The sequence below is a fragment of the Plecotus auritus genome, assembly GCF_963455305.1.
Source record: "Plecotus auritus genome assembly, chromosome: 4".
In the NCBI taxonomy this organism is placed as follows: Eukaryota; Metazoa; Chordata; class Mammalia; order Chiroptera; family Vespertilionidae; genus Plecotus; species Plecotus auritus.
This window is the reverse complement of record NC_137775.1, coordinates 131,528,293-131,544,241: the sequence shown is the minus strand read 5'-3', so window position 1 is coordinate 131,544,241 and position 15,949 is coordinate 131,528,293. Positions and strand designations below refer to the sequence as shown.

The window sequence follows — 15,949 nt, the reverse complement described above, 5'->3', positions numbered from 1 at the left end:
ACAGGGCATTTTTATTTGGAAAGCCTTTGTGGGTAACAGATGGAAAATCACAGCCTCTCTTTCCCCACACAGTCTACAGGGGTACAGCACATATATATGTTTTTATTGATTTTAGAGGAAGGATGAGGGGGAGAGAGAGAAACATCCATCGACCACCTCCTGCACACCCCTACAGGGGATCAAGCCCACAACTCAAGTATGTGCCCCAACTGGGAATGGAACATGCAACCTCTCAGTACATAGGATGACACTTAACCAACTGAGCCGCACTGGCCAGGGCCCTATTATATTTGAAGATATAAAAATGTAGTTTCTTGATCACCACTTGGTTTTATAAAGGTTGAAAAGCATTATGCACACTCTTCCCAATTCTGTCATTCTGTTGCTCTGTCCTCAGTGCTCAAAATAGAACTTGGAGCCGAGTAGATGCCCAATAAAAATTTGTTGAATGAGTGTGTGAATAAATGAACCTGCAGCTCTGAGCCTTGGGGGCCACTCTATTTTTGCTAATTCACTCCACTACCATTCCAGATTGGGGTTGAGTTCTTTCTTTATTTCCATAAATCCAAAGGAAAGTTAAATCTTCTTAAGCATCTGTAGGATCATAGAATCACATTTTCCAAAATAAAAAAAATTGCCTTATTGTTTTTAACTTGAGTAATATATGATCATTGTAAAAGAAACTTAGATAATACCAAAAGTAAAAGGAAAGTAAAAATTACCACCAATACCCCAAAGAAAACACGGACTCCTACTACAGATGAGAAAGCCAAGGTCTAAAGTTAAAGGAAAAGGGACTTGCCCAAGGTCTTACATGCCCTTTATCTTCAGATCAAAACCATGATTTTAGGCAGCCCTTGACTTCTGGTTCTGGCCATCTGTTTCCTGTACACACCCTAAACTTTCCCCTCAAAGTTGGCTGGACCACAAAGCCTGACCTTCACTATTCCCATAAATGATCAGATTTTACAAAATCCTAAAAGGTAAACACGGGCTTACATACCAGAACCTAGTATATCAGAATGAGAAGGTTCACCTTGAAACGCGAAATGATAAACTTAGTACCAATATAAGAACTTACTTAAGTACTTCTCTAAAAAAAGAAAGAAAAGAAATCAGATGGAATATAATACCCCGAAAGAATTAATATAGACAGTTAAACAAGGTTAGGATACATTCGTGTAAATTTATTTTAGGTTATTAAGAGCACCTACCTAACTAAGATTCCCCAAGTACATTCCTTTTAAGATTGATATTAAAGAAAGACAGGAAGACATATCCTTCCACATAAAACAAAAAAACTGGAAGGAATGAACTATGCAGCTGCGTGGAAAATTCTTAGGCAAAATCCTAGTTCTCAAGAGCCCTGGCATATTCTCTCTAATCACAGTATGGCTCTAACCACAGCAAGTTAGTTCTAACGTTCCTTTCACATGGATTCCCTGTCTCCTTATTCACATAGGAAGCAAAGAAACGGATGACACTGGTCTAGCCTGATGCCTAATTTCCTGTCCTCATTCCTGAGTCCCTCTCACCCCCATCCTGGCCTGGCTTGATTTCTGACCCTCCTGTGCTTTGGTTTCCTAGCTTACCATGAGGGACATAAGGGCAGAAACCATATCTATTTATACCTCACCGTTATTTTCCCTGGCCCCAACCACAACACTGAAACTTGGTTGGTGCTTAATAAATGTTTGTTGGGTAAAGATATTTTGTGGACTTGCAGGAGAACCAGAGGCCAAATACCACATCGTTGGAGAGAATAAGAGGTGTGCTCCACTGGGTCTGGATGCTGCCCACATGGCCTCAATGTCCTCTAAGAACTGGTGCCCCCATACTCTCCCTACTTCCTTGACTTTGTTGGGTCTTCTTGGATGGCGTCTATTATGTCTTTATGGCCTCTGGCTCTCTCTACACTTGTTTTCTCATCAGCATCACTGCCATCCACCTTCAGCTTTTGTACTAATGCTGCCATACTAAATGTGCCCAAACTTATTTCTCTAACAGTAATCTCTCTCCTTTTCTGAACAAACATTGAAAGTTTCTACCTCCAAAGGCCTGTAGGAAATCCCCACTTGTAAGTAGTTTCTAGCTGAAATTAAACACTCCCCCCTCCCATACCCATCCAAGAATAGAACCCATTCCAATTTCCCAAGTGGAACAATGCAGAGACCTTTCCAGCGCCTCAGACTTACATTCCTTGGAATTGTCTTTGAGTTTTTCCCTCTCCTGATTGGTTAGCTAATTCTCCTGCTATAAAGACTATCATATTCGATCTTTGTTTTCATATTCACTGCCCTGATTCAGACTCTCATTACTATATGTTCAATACTAGCTCTTCAGTGCTGGTATCGCCATACTCTAGTCCATTGTAGATAACGTTTTCTAACATTTTCATCACACACCACTTCCCTGCTAAGTCTCTGTCTATTGCTCTTTGTGTGAAATAGGAACATCCAATAGGTACAAGTCCCACTTACTCTTCCCCAAGTACTCAACGGATTTCGTGCACCAGGATTCTTAGTTCCACCTCTGGGCTTTTGCTGGTATGATTCCCTCACCTACATGGCACCCTTTTCACTCTGTCTCCATCATGGCTTTCTCCATGGCTTACTACTTCCCAAGAGCGTTGCCTGGCTAGTTTCATCACAGGATGAGGACTGCGTTTCCTTCTCCTGGAGTTCATGTTTAGTTCTGGCTATACTGATAATTTGTTTCTTACGTATTTAGCTAATGCTACTGGTTAAAAAAAATAATTACTACCATTTATAGAAGCCTCCTATGTGCCAGGGACTGAGCTAGGTCATTTATGAAATTCAATAATCTTCACAAGCACACAAACTATGTAGATATTACGCCTATATTACCAATAAGGCAACTGTGACTGAGAGAGAAGTCACTTGCTCATTCATGCTCATACAGCTCAGAAGTGGCAGAGCTGGGATTTGAACCCACAAGAGCCCAGGTACCATGCATGTATGTGCACAAACATTTCATGAATGGTAGCCTACTCTGACCAAGTTAATCAAAGGCAGTAATTTCACCTTCTTCTTTTACATTCTCCAGACAAATAAGTAGTGCCTATGGACCCCAAAACTTTTTGTTATAGGTGTAAGTTCCAGTTCTCTCCTGCAGAATCGCTAAGGGATCCCCTTACTACCACCTTTTCATTTGTGCACTGGAATTACTGTGAGGCAACACTGATTTGATTTTAAGATCATTGTTTAACATTTTTCTTCCTGCGAATGCCAACTCCGCTTTCTCTAAAGACCCCCTGGTTTAAGCCACTTTTAATGCCACTGTCCTTTGCTCTAAGGTCAAAAATTTAAAATATGCATTTATATTCTGTGCTTCACATGTCATTGTTTCATTTCCCCAACCTGCCCTTAAAGTCATCACAACAGAGGCCCCACACAAGGTAGCAGCCTCCAACTAGACTCAGAATCTGCACAGTAACACACCCACCGGCTACGAACCCATAATACACAGATTCCTGCATTTGCATGCTTTTCTAATAATAAAAATGTTCCACAAGATCCATCTGGTATTTACTGCCTTTACTTGTTTAAACCAAAGACTCCCATTTCCTAAATGGTTTCAATATTCAATATTTGTCATTTTTATGTCATTTTAATAGTATAACTGCTTCTGAAACTTTTCTCCACACGTTGCCTTTGTCATTTAAAAATTCCACTCTGAAAGGCACTGAGTAAATGTGACTATTTGGTTCTTCTCCAGTCTCTCTTTTTCTTGATGTTTGTTTGCTTTTTAAGGCAGAATTTGGAGGACTAACAGGAAAACTTCCCATAACTACTGCTGCAAGCAGGTTAGTGTGCCACACCTGGCCCTTCAGCGTAAAGATCCGTGAGGCCTGACACCAACATTGTCAGGAACACAATTCAAAAATATTTTTCAACCTAGATCCTTACCTTTCTGCTTCCAGGCGCATCTCTTCCCGCTTTTGCCTCCTCAGTTCCCTGCGACGTTCAAAATCATCCATGGTGTGGTTTCAGGTTTAGGGAGACCAGGTGATGTCTGGATCTAGAGGGGAGGAGGTGGAATCAGTATCATCGATGAGTCCGAGTTATTATCACCCATGAATTGCTTTAGCCACCCCCCACCGTTTTTTCATTCCCTCATTTTTTTTTTCTTTACTCTTAAGAAAAACACCTTAGAAGACTGATCCGGTAGCCACGGATCGATTTCTGACTCCTGAGCTGAGTCCTTTCTGTGTTAAATTCATTCTCATTCATGAAACTATTTGAGGCAAATAAGTAAGAGTCCAGTTTAAAAAAAAAAAAAAAAAGACCTCAGGAGTCAGAGAGGTTTTAAAGACTAGAAATATTGATGGGACCACTTAAGAGCTTCTGAAAGGTTTTGTTCTTTGTGACTTGCTGAGCCACACATAGACAAAAGTTATGAGAGAGTGAACAAAGAGGAAAAGAAAGCAAGAGGGAAAACAGAAAAGTAGCAAGAAAGGGAACATGTAGGAACTAAGAGAAAAATAAAAGACAAATAAAATAATACGACTATCCGGGTATAATTTGCATATCCTAGAAGAATATTAGCATCAGAATGATGATAAAGAGCGCAGCAATAATACCATGAATAAACATAATGCAGCAGCATTTTTTAAAAGCGGTTTACGTTAGAATCAAGCTGTTTCCAGAGCTTAAAAGTCCCGGCTCATGGTAACGCACGGTTTTATCCTCTCCTACCTCCTCCGTGATGGTTTTAATCCCAGAAAGATCCTCCCTTTCCAGCTCTTCAGCTGAGGAGCCCACTTCCCCTGCGCTTCTGTGCCATGGAGTCAAGTATTCCAGAATTCCCCTGCAGCCCCCGAACCCAAAATGACTACCAGAAAAGGGGAAGCGGGCTCTTTTTGTCCTTGCTTTGTTTACAGAGCTGTCAGTGGTTAGTTAAACTCGGCCTGGAATCTGGCATTTAAGGCCTGCTTGAAGATTGTTTCCTGTGTGGAGCGGGAGGCCTCCACTTCCTCTGGAATCCTAGACTCTCTGCTGCACTCAGATCACAAAAAATATTTTCCAGCCTTTCTGTGCACATGAGACGAGCCATTTGCTCTGCGCAGGGAAACAAGGAGCCTTGCAAAGCCGAGAGCCATCCCCGAGTGCAACTTGGTTGGAGGGAGCAAAAAGCAAAACTTAGATTTTGAAGCCAAGTCGGAGCCCTTCTTAAATAAATTGTCAGGTTTTCTTTTTTCTTTTCAAGCATTCCTCTCTCCGCCCCCCCCTTCAAAAACCCCACACAAACAAAAATAAAACCTCAGCCAACAAAAACAAAACGATCCAATGTTTGGATGTTTCCCCTTCTCCGCCCCCAGGGTATTACTTATAATGCTTATAAATCTTTTGGAAATTTGAATTCTGGTGTTTATTTGGGGTTTTTACATTGGAAGGTGTTTTTCTATCTTCCTCCTACCAAGAGTACTCTCTAAAATATTGCTTGTTATGAAGGAAAGAATCAATTTTCCTTTTTATAAAAAAAATTATTTCATTCACCATAAAGAAATTTCTCTACATTTTCCAGCCTGGTCTCATCATAGGAATCAGAATGAAAAAAAAAAAAAAGTGAGTTGCGGGTCCCTGGGATGGGCTCCTTCCTGTTCTGAGCACAGTGCAGTGAGAGAGTCAACTCCGCTCTTTCCTCTTTTCAATAAAGCCTTTTGTTGTCTATAAGCCACTTCTCAATAACTATAGCAACAGCAAACAGAAATGGGGAAAGAGGCCTGTCTGGAGGCAAACAATTTAACTTTTCTTAATTTATCCAAGTAGCTTGAAGAGCATCCTCTGAGCCTCCGCTCCTCCCTTATCCGAGCTAAGCAGTCGGCCAGCCTCTGGGAGCCACAGGGGTTCCGCTTCTCTGCCGGTACCTAGGGGGAGGTGCTAATGGGCAGTGAAAGAAGGAGTCCGAGCGGGGAAGATGCACGCGTTGGCCCGTCTTGGAGTACCCTAAGGGAAGGGAGACTGACCAACCTCATGTGGGCACTTTGGCTGGGCAGCTCCCTGGCTTTCTTCTCGCACAAATTCTTTTTCTCCTCCCCATCCTTTCCTCCTACTCCTCACCTTTCATTACTTAAGTATCTTTTTTTCTTTTCCAACTAGAGAAAAATTCTATTCCTATCTAGTTATTTACTCATTTAAATGCTGCTGATTATATATGCACGGCACTTCAGGGTAAGGGAGAGAGAGAGAGAGACAGAGAGAGAGAGAGTCTACATAGACAAGTGCCTTTCTGTGTTACCCTTTGTGGACATGTGATGAGTCTATCTGAGGGAGAGGAGAAAGCACATCTGTGTACCGTGTGATGTGACTCTCCGTTGGTGTGTGTGTGTGTGTGTGTGTGTGTGTGTGTGTGTGTGTGTGTGTCTATGTGTGTGTGAAAATGGCTCTTGGTTGGTCTCACACCAGCATGGAGTTGAAGATCTTTCTTAATCCTCACACCCTATATCGCAGAACTTCTGAACATCGCTGGCATGTTCTTATATGAGGGGAGTCACGTCTGGGTAGAACTGTGAGTGACTTTCCTCCCCCTCCCTCTTCTGAGAGCAGTAGCTTCCATGTCCCCAGCTAGTAATCTCTCATTTCCTCCCCCAGCCCCAGTCAATGCCGAATTCCTTCCAGCAACATTGATTAGGAAACAGATCCTCAACCAATGAAGTGATGAAATGTCAAGGCAGAGATTCTGTAAACTGTGGAGCTCCTGAGTGTCACGAATGGACAGAGCAGCCTGAAAGAGACATGTATGCTAAAGGAGGGACATGGCAATGAATGGGACAGATGGGTTCTTGAAAAGTTTTATGAAAAGCTAGTTTTTTGTGCTGGGAGGGTTGGGGGAATTGTAGTCATGCTACTGAAAGAACTCTGATGTGACTTCCTTTTGTAAAGGGGAAAAAGCACTTTACAAAGGCAAATGAACCATTACCTATTGATATATTTGTCTTTTCAATATGGGTTCTCAAATATGGGATCCTCTTAAAACAGGGCACACCAGCCCTGGCTGGTCTGGCTCAGTGGATAGAGTGTTGGCCTGTGGACTTAAGGGTCCTGGGTTCAATTCCAGTCAAGGGCATGTGTGGGAGGCAACCAATTGACATGTCTCTCTCACATCGATGTTTTTTCTCTCCCTGTCTCTCCCACTCCCTTCCACTCTCTCTAAAAAGCAATGGAAAAATATCCTCAGGTGAGGATTAACAGCAGCAACAACAAAAACAACCAGGGCACACCCATGCTGCCGTAATTAAGTAATAAGTCAGTGTTACAGTTTTCAAATCACTTAAACACACTGTCCTTCCTTTTGGTAATGACACCGTAAGTACTCAGTTATTAGGGGGAGAATCATGTGATGAAAACTAAGTCTTATCTACCCTCAAATTATCATAAACTGAATGGTGAGTGGGTGGGGGAAAAAGTCTTTGGGGGCAGCACCAATATTGGTTTTGAAATACATCAAGAATAAAACCTGTAGTGTCAGGGACTTTGAATAAGTTAATTGAGTTCTAAAATAACTAGTACTATGTGCTGGGACTTTTTAAAAAACTTTTATTTAAATCAATGAATTTTATTCCTTAGAGTAGATTTAGGCTTTAAAAAATATGAACAGAAAGTACCAGGTTCCCATATATTCCCTTTCCTTCACCTCTGCCCACAATTTCTTCCATATTTGCATTGAATTGTGTACTCCCAGTTAGGGTTGAATTCCTAAATCCCAGTACCTCCAAATGTGACCTTATTTGGATATAGGGTCTTTGCACATGTAGTCAAGTTAAGAGGAGGTATGGGCTCTAATCCCATATGACTGGGATAGCCCCTCCATTTATTCATCCTTCCCTTCCTCTCCCACCCCAACCCGTGGCAACCATTGATCTTGTCATTGTTTCCATATCTTTGCCTTTTCCAGAATGGCATATAGCTGGAATCATACAGCATGTAGCCTTTTCAGACTGTTTTTTTCCACTTAGCAATATGCATTTAAGTTTCCTCCATGGTGTGTGTGTGTGTGTGTGTGTGTGTGTGTGTGTGTGTGTGTGGCTTAATAGCTTGCTGAGCCATTTTAAAATATGTCATCTTATTTTATCTATATAATACCGGTAAACCTGTGAGGTAGCTATTATAATCCCTATTTTACAGTATGTGCTCTTAACCATGATAATATTCTTGGACTAAGCCACTATTTCCTTTTGGGAATTGTTTTTCCTTTCAGGGAATAAATAAGAGCACTACAGGGAAGTCCTGAGAATATTATTGTCAGTGATCTCTGGTTTAATTCATTCGATCACATAAACTCGGGTATGAAGTGATCTTTAAAATTACCCATGCCTCTTTAATTTCAAACCCATATGGAAATCATAAAATTATCATGTCTCAGAGGCATTAATTAAATTAAACCTTGCAAATATGTATTAAGCCCTTATAATTTTATTGTTACTTCTTTTATTTCTTTATTGATTCAGGTATTACATATGGTCCTTATCCCACAATTGCCGCCTCCCCCCACATTGTTACTTTTTTAGTAAGAGTTATAGATTAGGATGGCCATATCCTGGAGAGCATCCTTGCATACTTTTTTTGAGATGTTAGAGTTTTTTTTTTCTCTTGGATTGCACCTTCCTCAATACATGCCTTTCTCCTCTGACCCACTATATCCTCATTCACAACATAACTATTTCTCTGTTATTGCAAGGAATCTAGTCTTTCAACACTCCTAACCATTATTAGACAGATCCTTTCTGACTATTCATCGTACTGTGTCTACTATAAATTGCATGGTCCAACTACCTCAATGAAACCTCATGAAAATATTTATACCTTCAATATTCAATGACTATTTACTGAATATTTATTATATACTGGATTCTGAAGCTCTAGGCACTGGGGATTCAACAGGAAACAAGACTGAAAAGGTCCCTGCCTTTCTGGAACTTATATTTCAGACTTTCTTGCTTTTATTTTTTTTATTGTCTAAAGTTTTACATGTCCCCTTTTCCCCAAATTGGCCGCCCCCCCCCACCCAGCCATTCCCACCCTGGGAAAGCCCCCACCGCCCCAGTGTCTGTGTCCATTGGTTGTGCTGATATGCATGCATACAAGTCCTTTGGTTGCTCTCTAACCCCCCACCCCCACCCCTAACATTTGTCTCTGGATCTATTCTTGTTCATCAAATTATGTTGATCATTATAACCCACATGAGTGAGATCATGTGATATTTATCTTTCTTTGACTGGCTTATTTCACTCAGCATAATGCTCTCTAGTTCCATCCATGCTGTTGCAAATGGTAAAAGTTCCTTCTTTACAGCAGCACAGTATTCCATTGTGTAGATGTACCATCGTTTTCTAATCCACTCATTTGCTGATGGGCACTTAGGCTGTTTCCAAATGTTAGCTATGGTGAATTGTGCTGCTATGAACATAGGGGTGCATATATCCTTTCTGATTGGTGTTTCTGGTTTCTTGGGATATAGTCCTAGAAGTGGGATCACTGGGTCAAATGGGAATTCCATTTTTAACATTTTGAGGAAACTCCATACTGTCTTCCACAGTGGCTGCACCAGTCTGCATTCCCACCAGCAGTGCAGGAGGGTTCCTTTTTTTCTTTTTTCTTTTCCAAATTTTTATTAAGGTATTATATGTGTACATATCTTACCATTGCCCCCCACCCCCACCCCAAGGGTTCCTTTTTTTCCACATCCTCGCCAGCACTTGTTGTTTGTTGATGATAGCCATTCTGACAGGTGTGAGATGTTATCTCATTGTTGTTTTGATTTGCATCTCTCGGATGATTAGTAACTTTGAGAATGTTTTCATATGTCTCTGGTCCTTCTGTATGTCCTCTTTTGAAAAGCGTCTATTTAGATCCTTTGCCCATTTTTGATCGGATCATTTATCTTCCTTTTGTTAAGTTGTATGAGTTCTCTGTAAATTTTGGAGATAAAACCCTTATTGGAAATATCATTGGCAAATATATTGCCATGCAGTGGGCTTTCTTGTTGTTTTGTTGATGGTTTCTTTTGCTGTGCAGAAGCTTTTTATTTTGATGTAGTCCCATTTGTTTATTTTCTCCTAAGTCTCCATTGCCCTAGGAGCTGTGTCTGTAAAGATATTGCTACGACATATGTCTGCTATTTTGCTGCCTATGAAGTCTTGTAGGATTTTTATGGTTTCCCATCTTACATTTAAGTCCTTTAGCCATTTTGAGTTTGTTTTCGTGTATGGTGTAAGTAGGTGATCTAGTTTCAATTTTTTGCATGTATCTGACCAAATTTCCCAGTATCATTTATTGAAGAGACTGTCTTGACTCCATTATATGCTCTTGCCTCTTTGTCAAATATTAATTGAGCATAGTGGCTTAGATCGATTTCTGGGTTCTCTGTTCTGTTCCATTGTTCTATATGTCTGTTCTTGTGCCAGTACCAGGCTGTTTTGAGAATTGTGGATTGGTAATATAGCTTGATATCTGGTACTGTGATCCCTCCAACTTTGTTCTTCTTTCCCTCTGCTGTGGCTATTCAGGGTCTTTTTTTTTTTAATCCAGATGAATTTTTGGAGAGTTTGTTCTAGATCTTTGAAATATGCCGTTGGTATTTTAATGAGGATTGCATTGAATCTGTAGATTGCTTTGGGTAGTATGGACATTTTAATGATGTTGATTTTACAAATCCATGAACATGGTATGTTCTTCCATTTGTTTATGTCTTCCTCTATCTCTTTTTTCAATGTCCTGTACTTTTCCGAGTACAGGTCTTATATCTCCTTAGATAAGTTTATTCCTAGGTATCTTAATTTTTTTGGTGCAATGGTAAATGAGATAGTTTTTTTCATTTCTCTTTCTGTGAATTCATTATTGGTGTATAAAAAGGCCATAGATTTCTGGGTGTTAATTTTATATCCTGCTACATTGCCAAATTCATTTATTAGGTCTAGTAGTTTTTTGATGGAGTCTTTGGGGTTTTCTATGTATAGTATTATGTCATCTGTGAATAAGGACAGTTTTACTTCTTCTTTGCCAATTTGGATGCCTTTTATTTCTTCTTCTTGTCTGATCACTATGGCTAGCACTTTCCAGTACTATTTTGAACCAGAGTGGTGAAAGTGGGCATCCCTGTCTTGTTTCTGTTCTTAGGGGAAATGAGTTTAGTTTTTGTCCATTGAGTATGATGTTGGCTGTAGGTTTGTCATATAAGGCTTTTATTATGTTGAGGTACAATCCCTCTATTCCCATTTTGCTGAGAGTTTTTGATCAAGAAAGGGTGTTGGATTTTGTCAAATGCTTTTTCTGCATCGATTGATGTGATTATGTGATTTTTGTCTCTCAGTTTGTTTATGTGATGTTTCACATTTATTGATTTGCGGATATTGTACCATCCTTGCATCCCTGGAATAAATCCCACTTGGTCATGGTGTATGATCTTTCTAATGTAATGCTGAATCTGATTTGCTAGAATTTTGTTGAGGATTTTAGCATCTATGTTCATCAAGGATATTGGCCTATAGTTCTCTTTTTTGTGGTGTCTTTATCTGGTTTTGGGATTAGGGTAATGCTGGCTTCATAGAAAGAGCTTGGAAGTGTGCCTTCCTCTTGAATTTTTTGGAATAGTCTGAGGAGGATAGGTTTTTAGTTCTTTGAATGCTTGGTAGAACTCCCCTATAAAGCTGTTCACACCAGGGCTTTTGTTTGCTGGAAGATTTTTTGATCGCTGCTTCAATTTTTTTGGTAGCTATCGGCCTATTCAAGTTTTTTTATTCTTCTTGATTGAGTTTTGGGAGCTTGTATTTTTCTAAGAATATGTCCATTTCATCTAGGTTGTCTATTTTGTTGGACTAGAGTTGTCCATAGTATTTTTTCATAATCGTTTGTATTTCTGTGGGATCAGTTGTTATTTCACCTCTTTCATTTCTGATTTTGTTTATTTGGGTCCTCTCTCTTTGTTTCTTGGTGAGCCTGGCTAGAGGTTCATCAATCTTGTTTATCCTTTCAAAGAACCAGCTCTTGGTTTTGTTGATCTTTTGTATTTTTTTTTTTTTTGGTCTCTATGTCATTTATCTCTGCTCTGATCTTTATTATTTCCTTCCTTCTGCTTATGCTGGGCTTTTCTTTATGCTCTCTAACTCTTTGAGTTGTAGGGTTAGATAATTTATTACCATTTTTTTCTTGTTTTTTTGAGGTAGGCCTGTAGAGCTATGAACTTCCCTCTCAAGACTGCTTTTACTATGTCCAATAGATTTTGGATTGTTGTGGTTTCATTGTCATTTGTTGCCATTATGCTTTTTATTTCTTCTTTGATCTCTTTGGTAACCCAATCATTGTTTAATATCATGCTGTTTAGCCTCCAGGTGTTTGATTTTTTTTGGATTGCTTTTATTGTAGTTGATTTCTAGTTTTATGCCATTGTGATCTGAGAAGATGCCTGATACGATTTCTATCTTCTTGAATTTGAAGAGACTTTGCCTGTGTCCCAATATGTGGTCTATCTTTGAAAATTACCCATGTGCACTTGAAAAGAATGTATATTCTGTGGCTTTGGGGTGAAATGTTCTGAAGATGTCAATTAATTCCATCTGATCTAGTGAGTCATTTAGGATAGATGTTTCTTTGCTGATTTTTTTTTTTTAGAGGATTTGTCCAGTGGTGTTAGTGGAGTATTTAAGTCGCCTAGTATGACTGTATTGCTATCAATCTCTCCCTTGATATCCTCCAGAAGATTTTTTTATGTATTTGGGTGCTCCTGTATTGGGTGCATATATGTTTACCAGAGTTATATCTTCTTGTTGAATTGCTCCCTTTACTATTATGAAGTGGCTTTCCTTATCTCTTGTTATGGCCTTCACTTTGAGGTCTAATTTGTCAGATATAAATATTGCTACCCCAGCTTTTTTTTTTCATTTCCATTCGCCTGAAAAACCTTTTTCCATCCCTTCACCATCAGTCTGTGTGAGTCCTTTGTTCTGAGGTGGGTTTCCTATAGACGGATATATGGGTCATGTTTTCTTATCCACTCAGCTACCTTACGTTGTTTGATTGGGACATTTAATCCATTCTCATTTAAAGTTATTATTGATAGGTACTTGTTTGTCGCCATTTTTATTCTTTATGCCTGTGTTCCTTCTTCCCTTCCTATTTCTTCTTTTTACAGCAGACCTTTTAGCATTTCTTGCATTGCTGGTTTGGTGGTAATAAACTCCCTTAGTCCTTTTTTGTCTGTGAAGCTCCTGATTTCACCTTCAATTTTGATTGATAGCCTTGTTGGGTACAGTATTCTTGGATTCAGACCCTTGCTTTGCATGACTTTGTATATTTCATTCCATTCCCTTCTGGCCTGATGTGTTTCTGTTGAGAAATCAGTCGATAGTTTTCTTGCTCTTTAAGCTTCTACCAGGCTTATCAGACACATCTCCTACCTTGGCCACACCCATCACCTGCTTTTTGTGTTTTGTTCATGAGATTCAGGGGCTTGGGAAGGAAAGCCAGGGACCATGTTTTGTCTCTCCTAAAGGTCTGAGATAGTTTTAGTTGGGTCATCACTGCAACTCAGTGATGTTTCTCTTCATACTACATGTACTACATAATTTCTAGGTGTAACATACTCCATCAGATTCTGCAGCCTCTGCTCTTCAAATTATCTTTACTCACCCCAAATACTTCCATTGACCTCCTCTACAAATCCCTGGCAATCAACGACCTAGACTCAGAGTTAGGAAACCTACTGACCCTCTTTAAGCTTTTCTTCTCTGGAAAATGAGATGATTGGTCCAGATGATGCCCAAGGTTTCATTTGACCCCATGTAATAGTATGGGTCTATACCTACTATCTAATCCAGCAAAGATGGCTGCATCAAACAGGGCATGTCCATGTTTCTTCCTTTCCAGGCCTAAATGCTTTGATATCTAAGTGCATTCTTTTCTAATTTCTGATTTAGAAAGCATTAACCAAGCAGATCATCTCATGGCATCATAGGTAAAAATATTTTATTGCCTCTCAAATGTGTCATATAATTTTTCACCTCTGTGCTTTCATTATTAATACTATTCCAGCACGGGAATGGGCTCCCTATTGTCTTCCTTGTTCATATTCAGCCATGAATTTTTGGCTCAGATTCACTTCTTTCATGATGCCTTTTCTGAGGACTCTAGCTTGGAAATGATAGCTCCCTCCATGAACACCTATGATTCATTTTGGTAATTAATAAGATACCGCCTTGCCATAGCTCCTCAATTGCTCTAGCTGGTATTTAAATATTTTATTGATATTTTACTTTCTACATGCTTTGTTCTTAAGTCCATTTATGAATAGATACAGTCTTTAAAAAATATTTTCACTATTGAAACATGATAGGCACTCAGGAATTATAGCTGATTTGAACCATTAGACTTTTATTATAGATTTTATCATTCTGAGTATAAAAAATGTAACTCAAGCTGATTCATCTCTGTATTTTATTGATTGATCAGTGTTTACAAAAAGAATTAAAGGCCTTGGTAATAGATTAAATATGACTCTCAAAGTTGAATAAACCCACATTTGCAGTAGTTACACAGTAAATCTGGCAGTGTTTTCTTTCTGACTGTAGAAAATGAACTTTTGTCCTTTAAAAAAAATTCAATTTGTCAACCTGCTTTGCTCTTTTCTGAACCAAATGGTTCATTTGGGACTCAAAAACCAAATAAATACATGGATTCTAACATATAGTTTGGACTTAACTTGAGCTCAACCTTCACCATCTTGTTCCAAAAATCTGTGCTACTTTAAAAAAAATACATGAAATCATCAAGGCACATCTGTGAAGCCCAGCAACATAGAAATAAGAGTGAATGAGATCAACCTGAGGAACTCTGCCTTCTCCAGTTGTTTCTTTTTTCCAATCGGTGGAATCTGGAACACAAAGCCCTACTGAAAACTAAAAGGTGATGTCCTGTTTCTTCTTTCTTTCCCTACTCAGCCTTTTATCACTACCCTTTCTCTATTTATATTTTCCACTTGTAAAACAACAGAACTGACAGACTTACGTTACTAAAACCAATGTCTCTGTGCTTTTTTTGTCCTATTTAGTGGACACTTCAGGCATTTTGATTTTTTTATATGTTTTTTATTGATTTCAAAAAGAGGAATGAAGAGGGAGAGAAATAGAAACATCAATGATGAGAGAGGATACCCCCTACTGGGCATCAAGCCTGCAACCCAGGCATGTGCCCTGACCAGGAATCAAACCGTGACTTCCTGGTTCATGGGTTGATGCTCAACCACTGAGCAACACTGGCCAGGCAATACTTCAGGCATTTTAGATTTGTAAAATGATGGTGTTTATATATACTGACTTCAATACTTGGGAAGACAACACATTTAGAAATTGTAGTTGCATCTTAAAATTTTATCACAAATACTGCCACCTTATTCGGAGCACTTTATATTGTTCAAAACACCATGGCTATCATTGTAAGAAAAATAGATTTATCTCCATTTAAAGAAAGGTGACTAAGACATACAGAACTTTGGCATCAGCTCCTTAACTACAGCCAATCGGTGGAAAACCAGGATTGCTCTTTGGACTGATCTCTAAATCAACTGAAGGGTTTTCCTAGAAGAGGGAGGAGAAATGACAATTTGGAACACAGTTCCTTCTGTGCCCTTTAAAAATACTTTTCCCTGGCAAAGTCAAGGAGAATTAGAGTGAAAGACACGGGGGTTAATACCAAATCAGAATAGACATGTGGCCACTGCTGCTCTCTTGGCCCCTAGAGAAGAGCAAAAGGTATAGACGTAAATCTTTAGGGAAAAATGGAGATTTCCCACCAACCTGTGTCTGTGAGAGAAAAAAACACACACACACAGCTTTGCTATAAATAAATAAATAAATAAATAAATAAATAAATAAATAAATAAATAAATGGTATAAATGTGCTTTCTAAATGTATGCCTGATAACAGAGGCTAGTTCT

General features: G+C 39.2%; 1 protein-coding gene across 2 annotated transcripts in view; it reads right to left on the bottom strand.

Annotated features, from left to right (window-relative positions):
• CALD1 (caldesmon 1) overlaps positions 1 to 15,949 on the bottom strand; it is a 210,585-nt gene that overhangs the window by 115,447 nt on the left and 79,189 nt on the right. For both annotated transcript variants that reach the window (XM_080665722.1, XM_080665724.1), the window contains exon 3: positions 3,930 to 4,041. In XM_080665722.1, coding sequence (XP_080521848.1) covers positions 3,930 to 4,000 — 71 coding nt within the window. In that variant the 5' untranslated portion in view covers positions 4,001 to 4,041. The remainder of the gene's footprint in view (positions 1 to 3,929; positions 4,042 to 15,949) is intronic.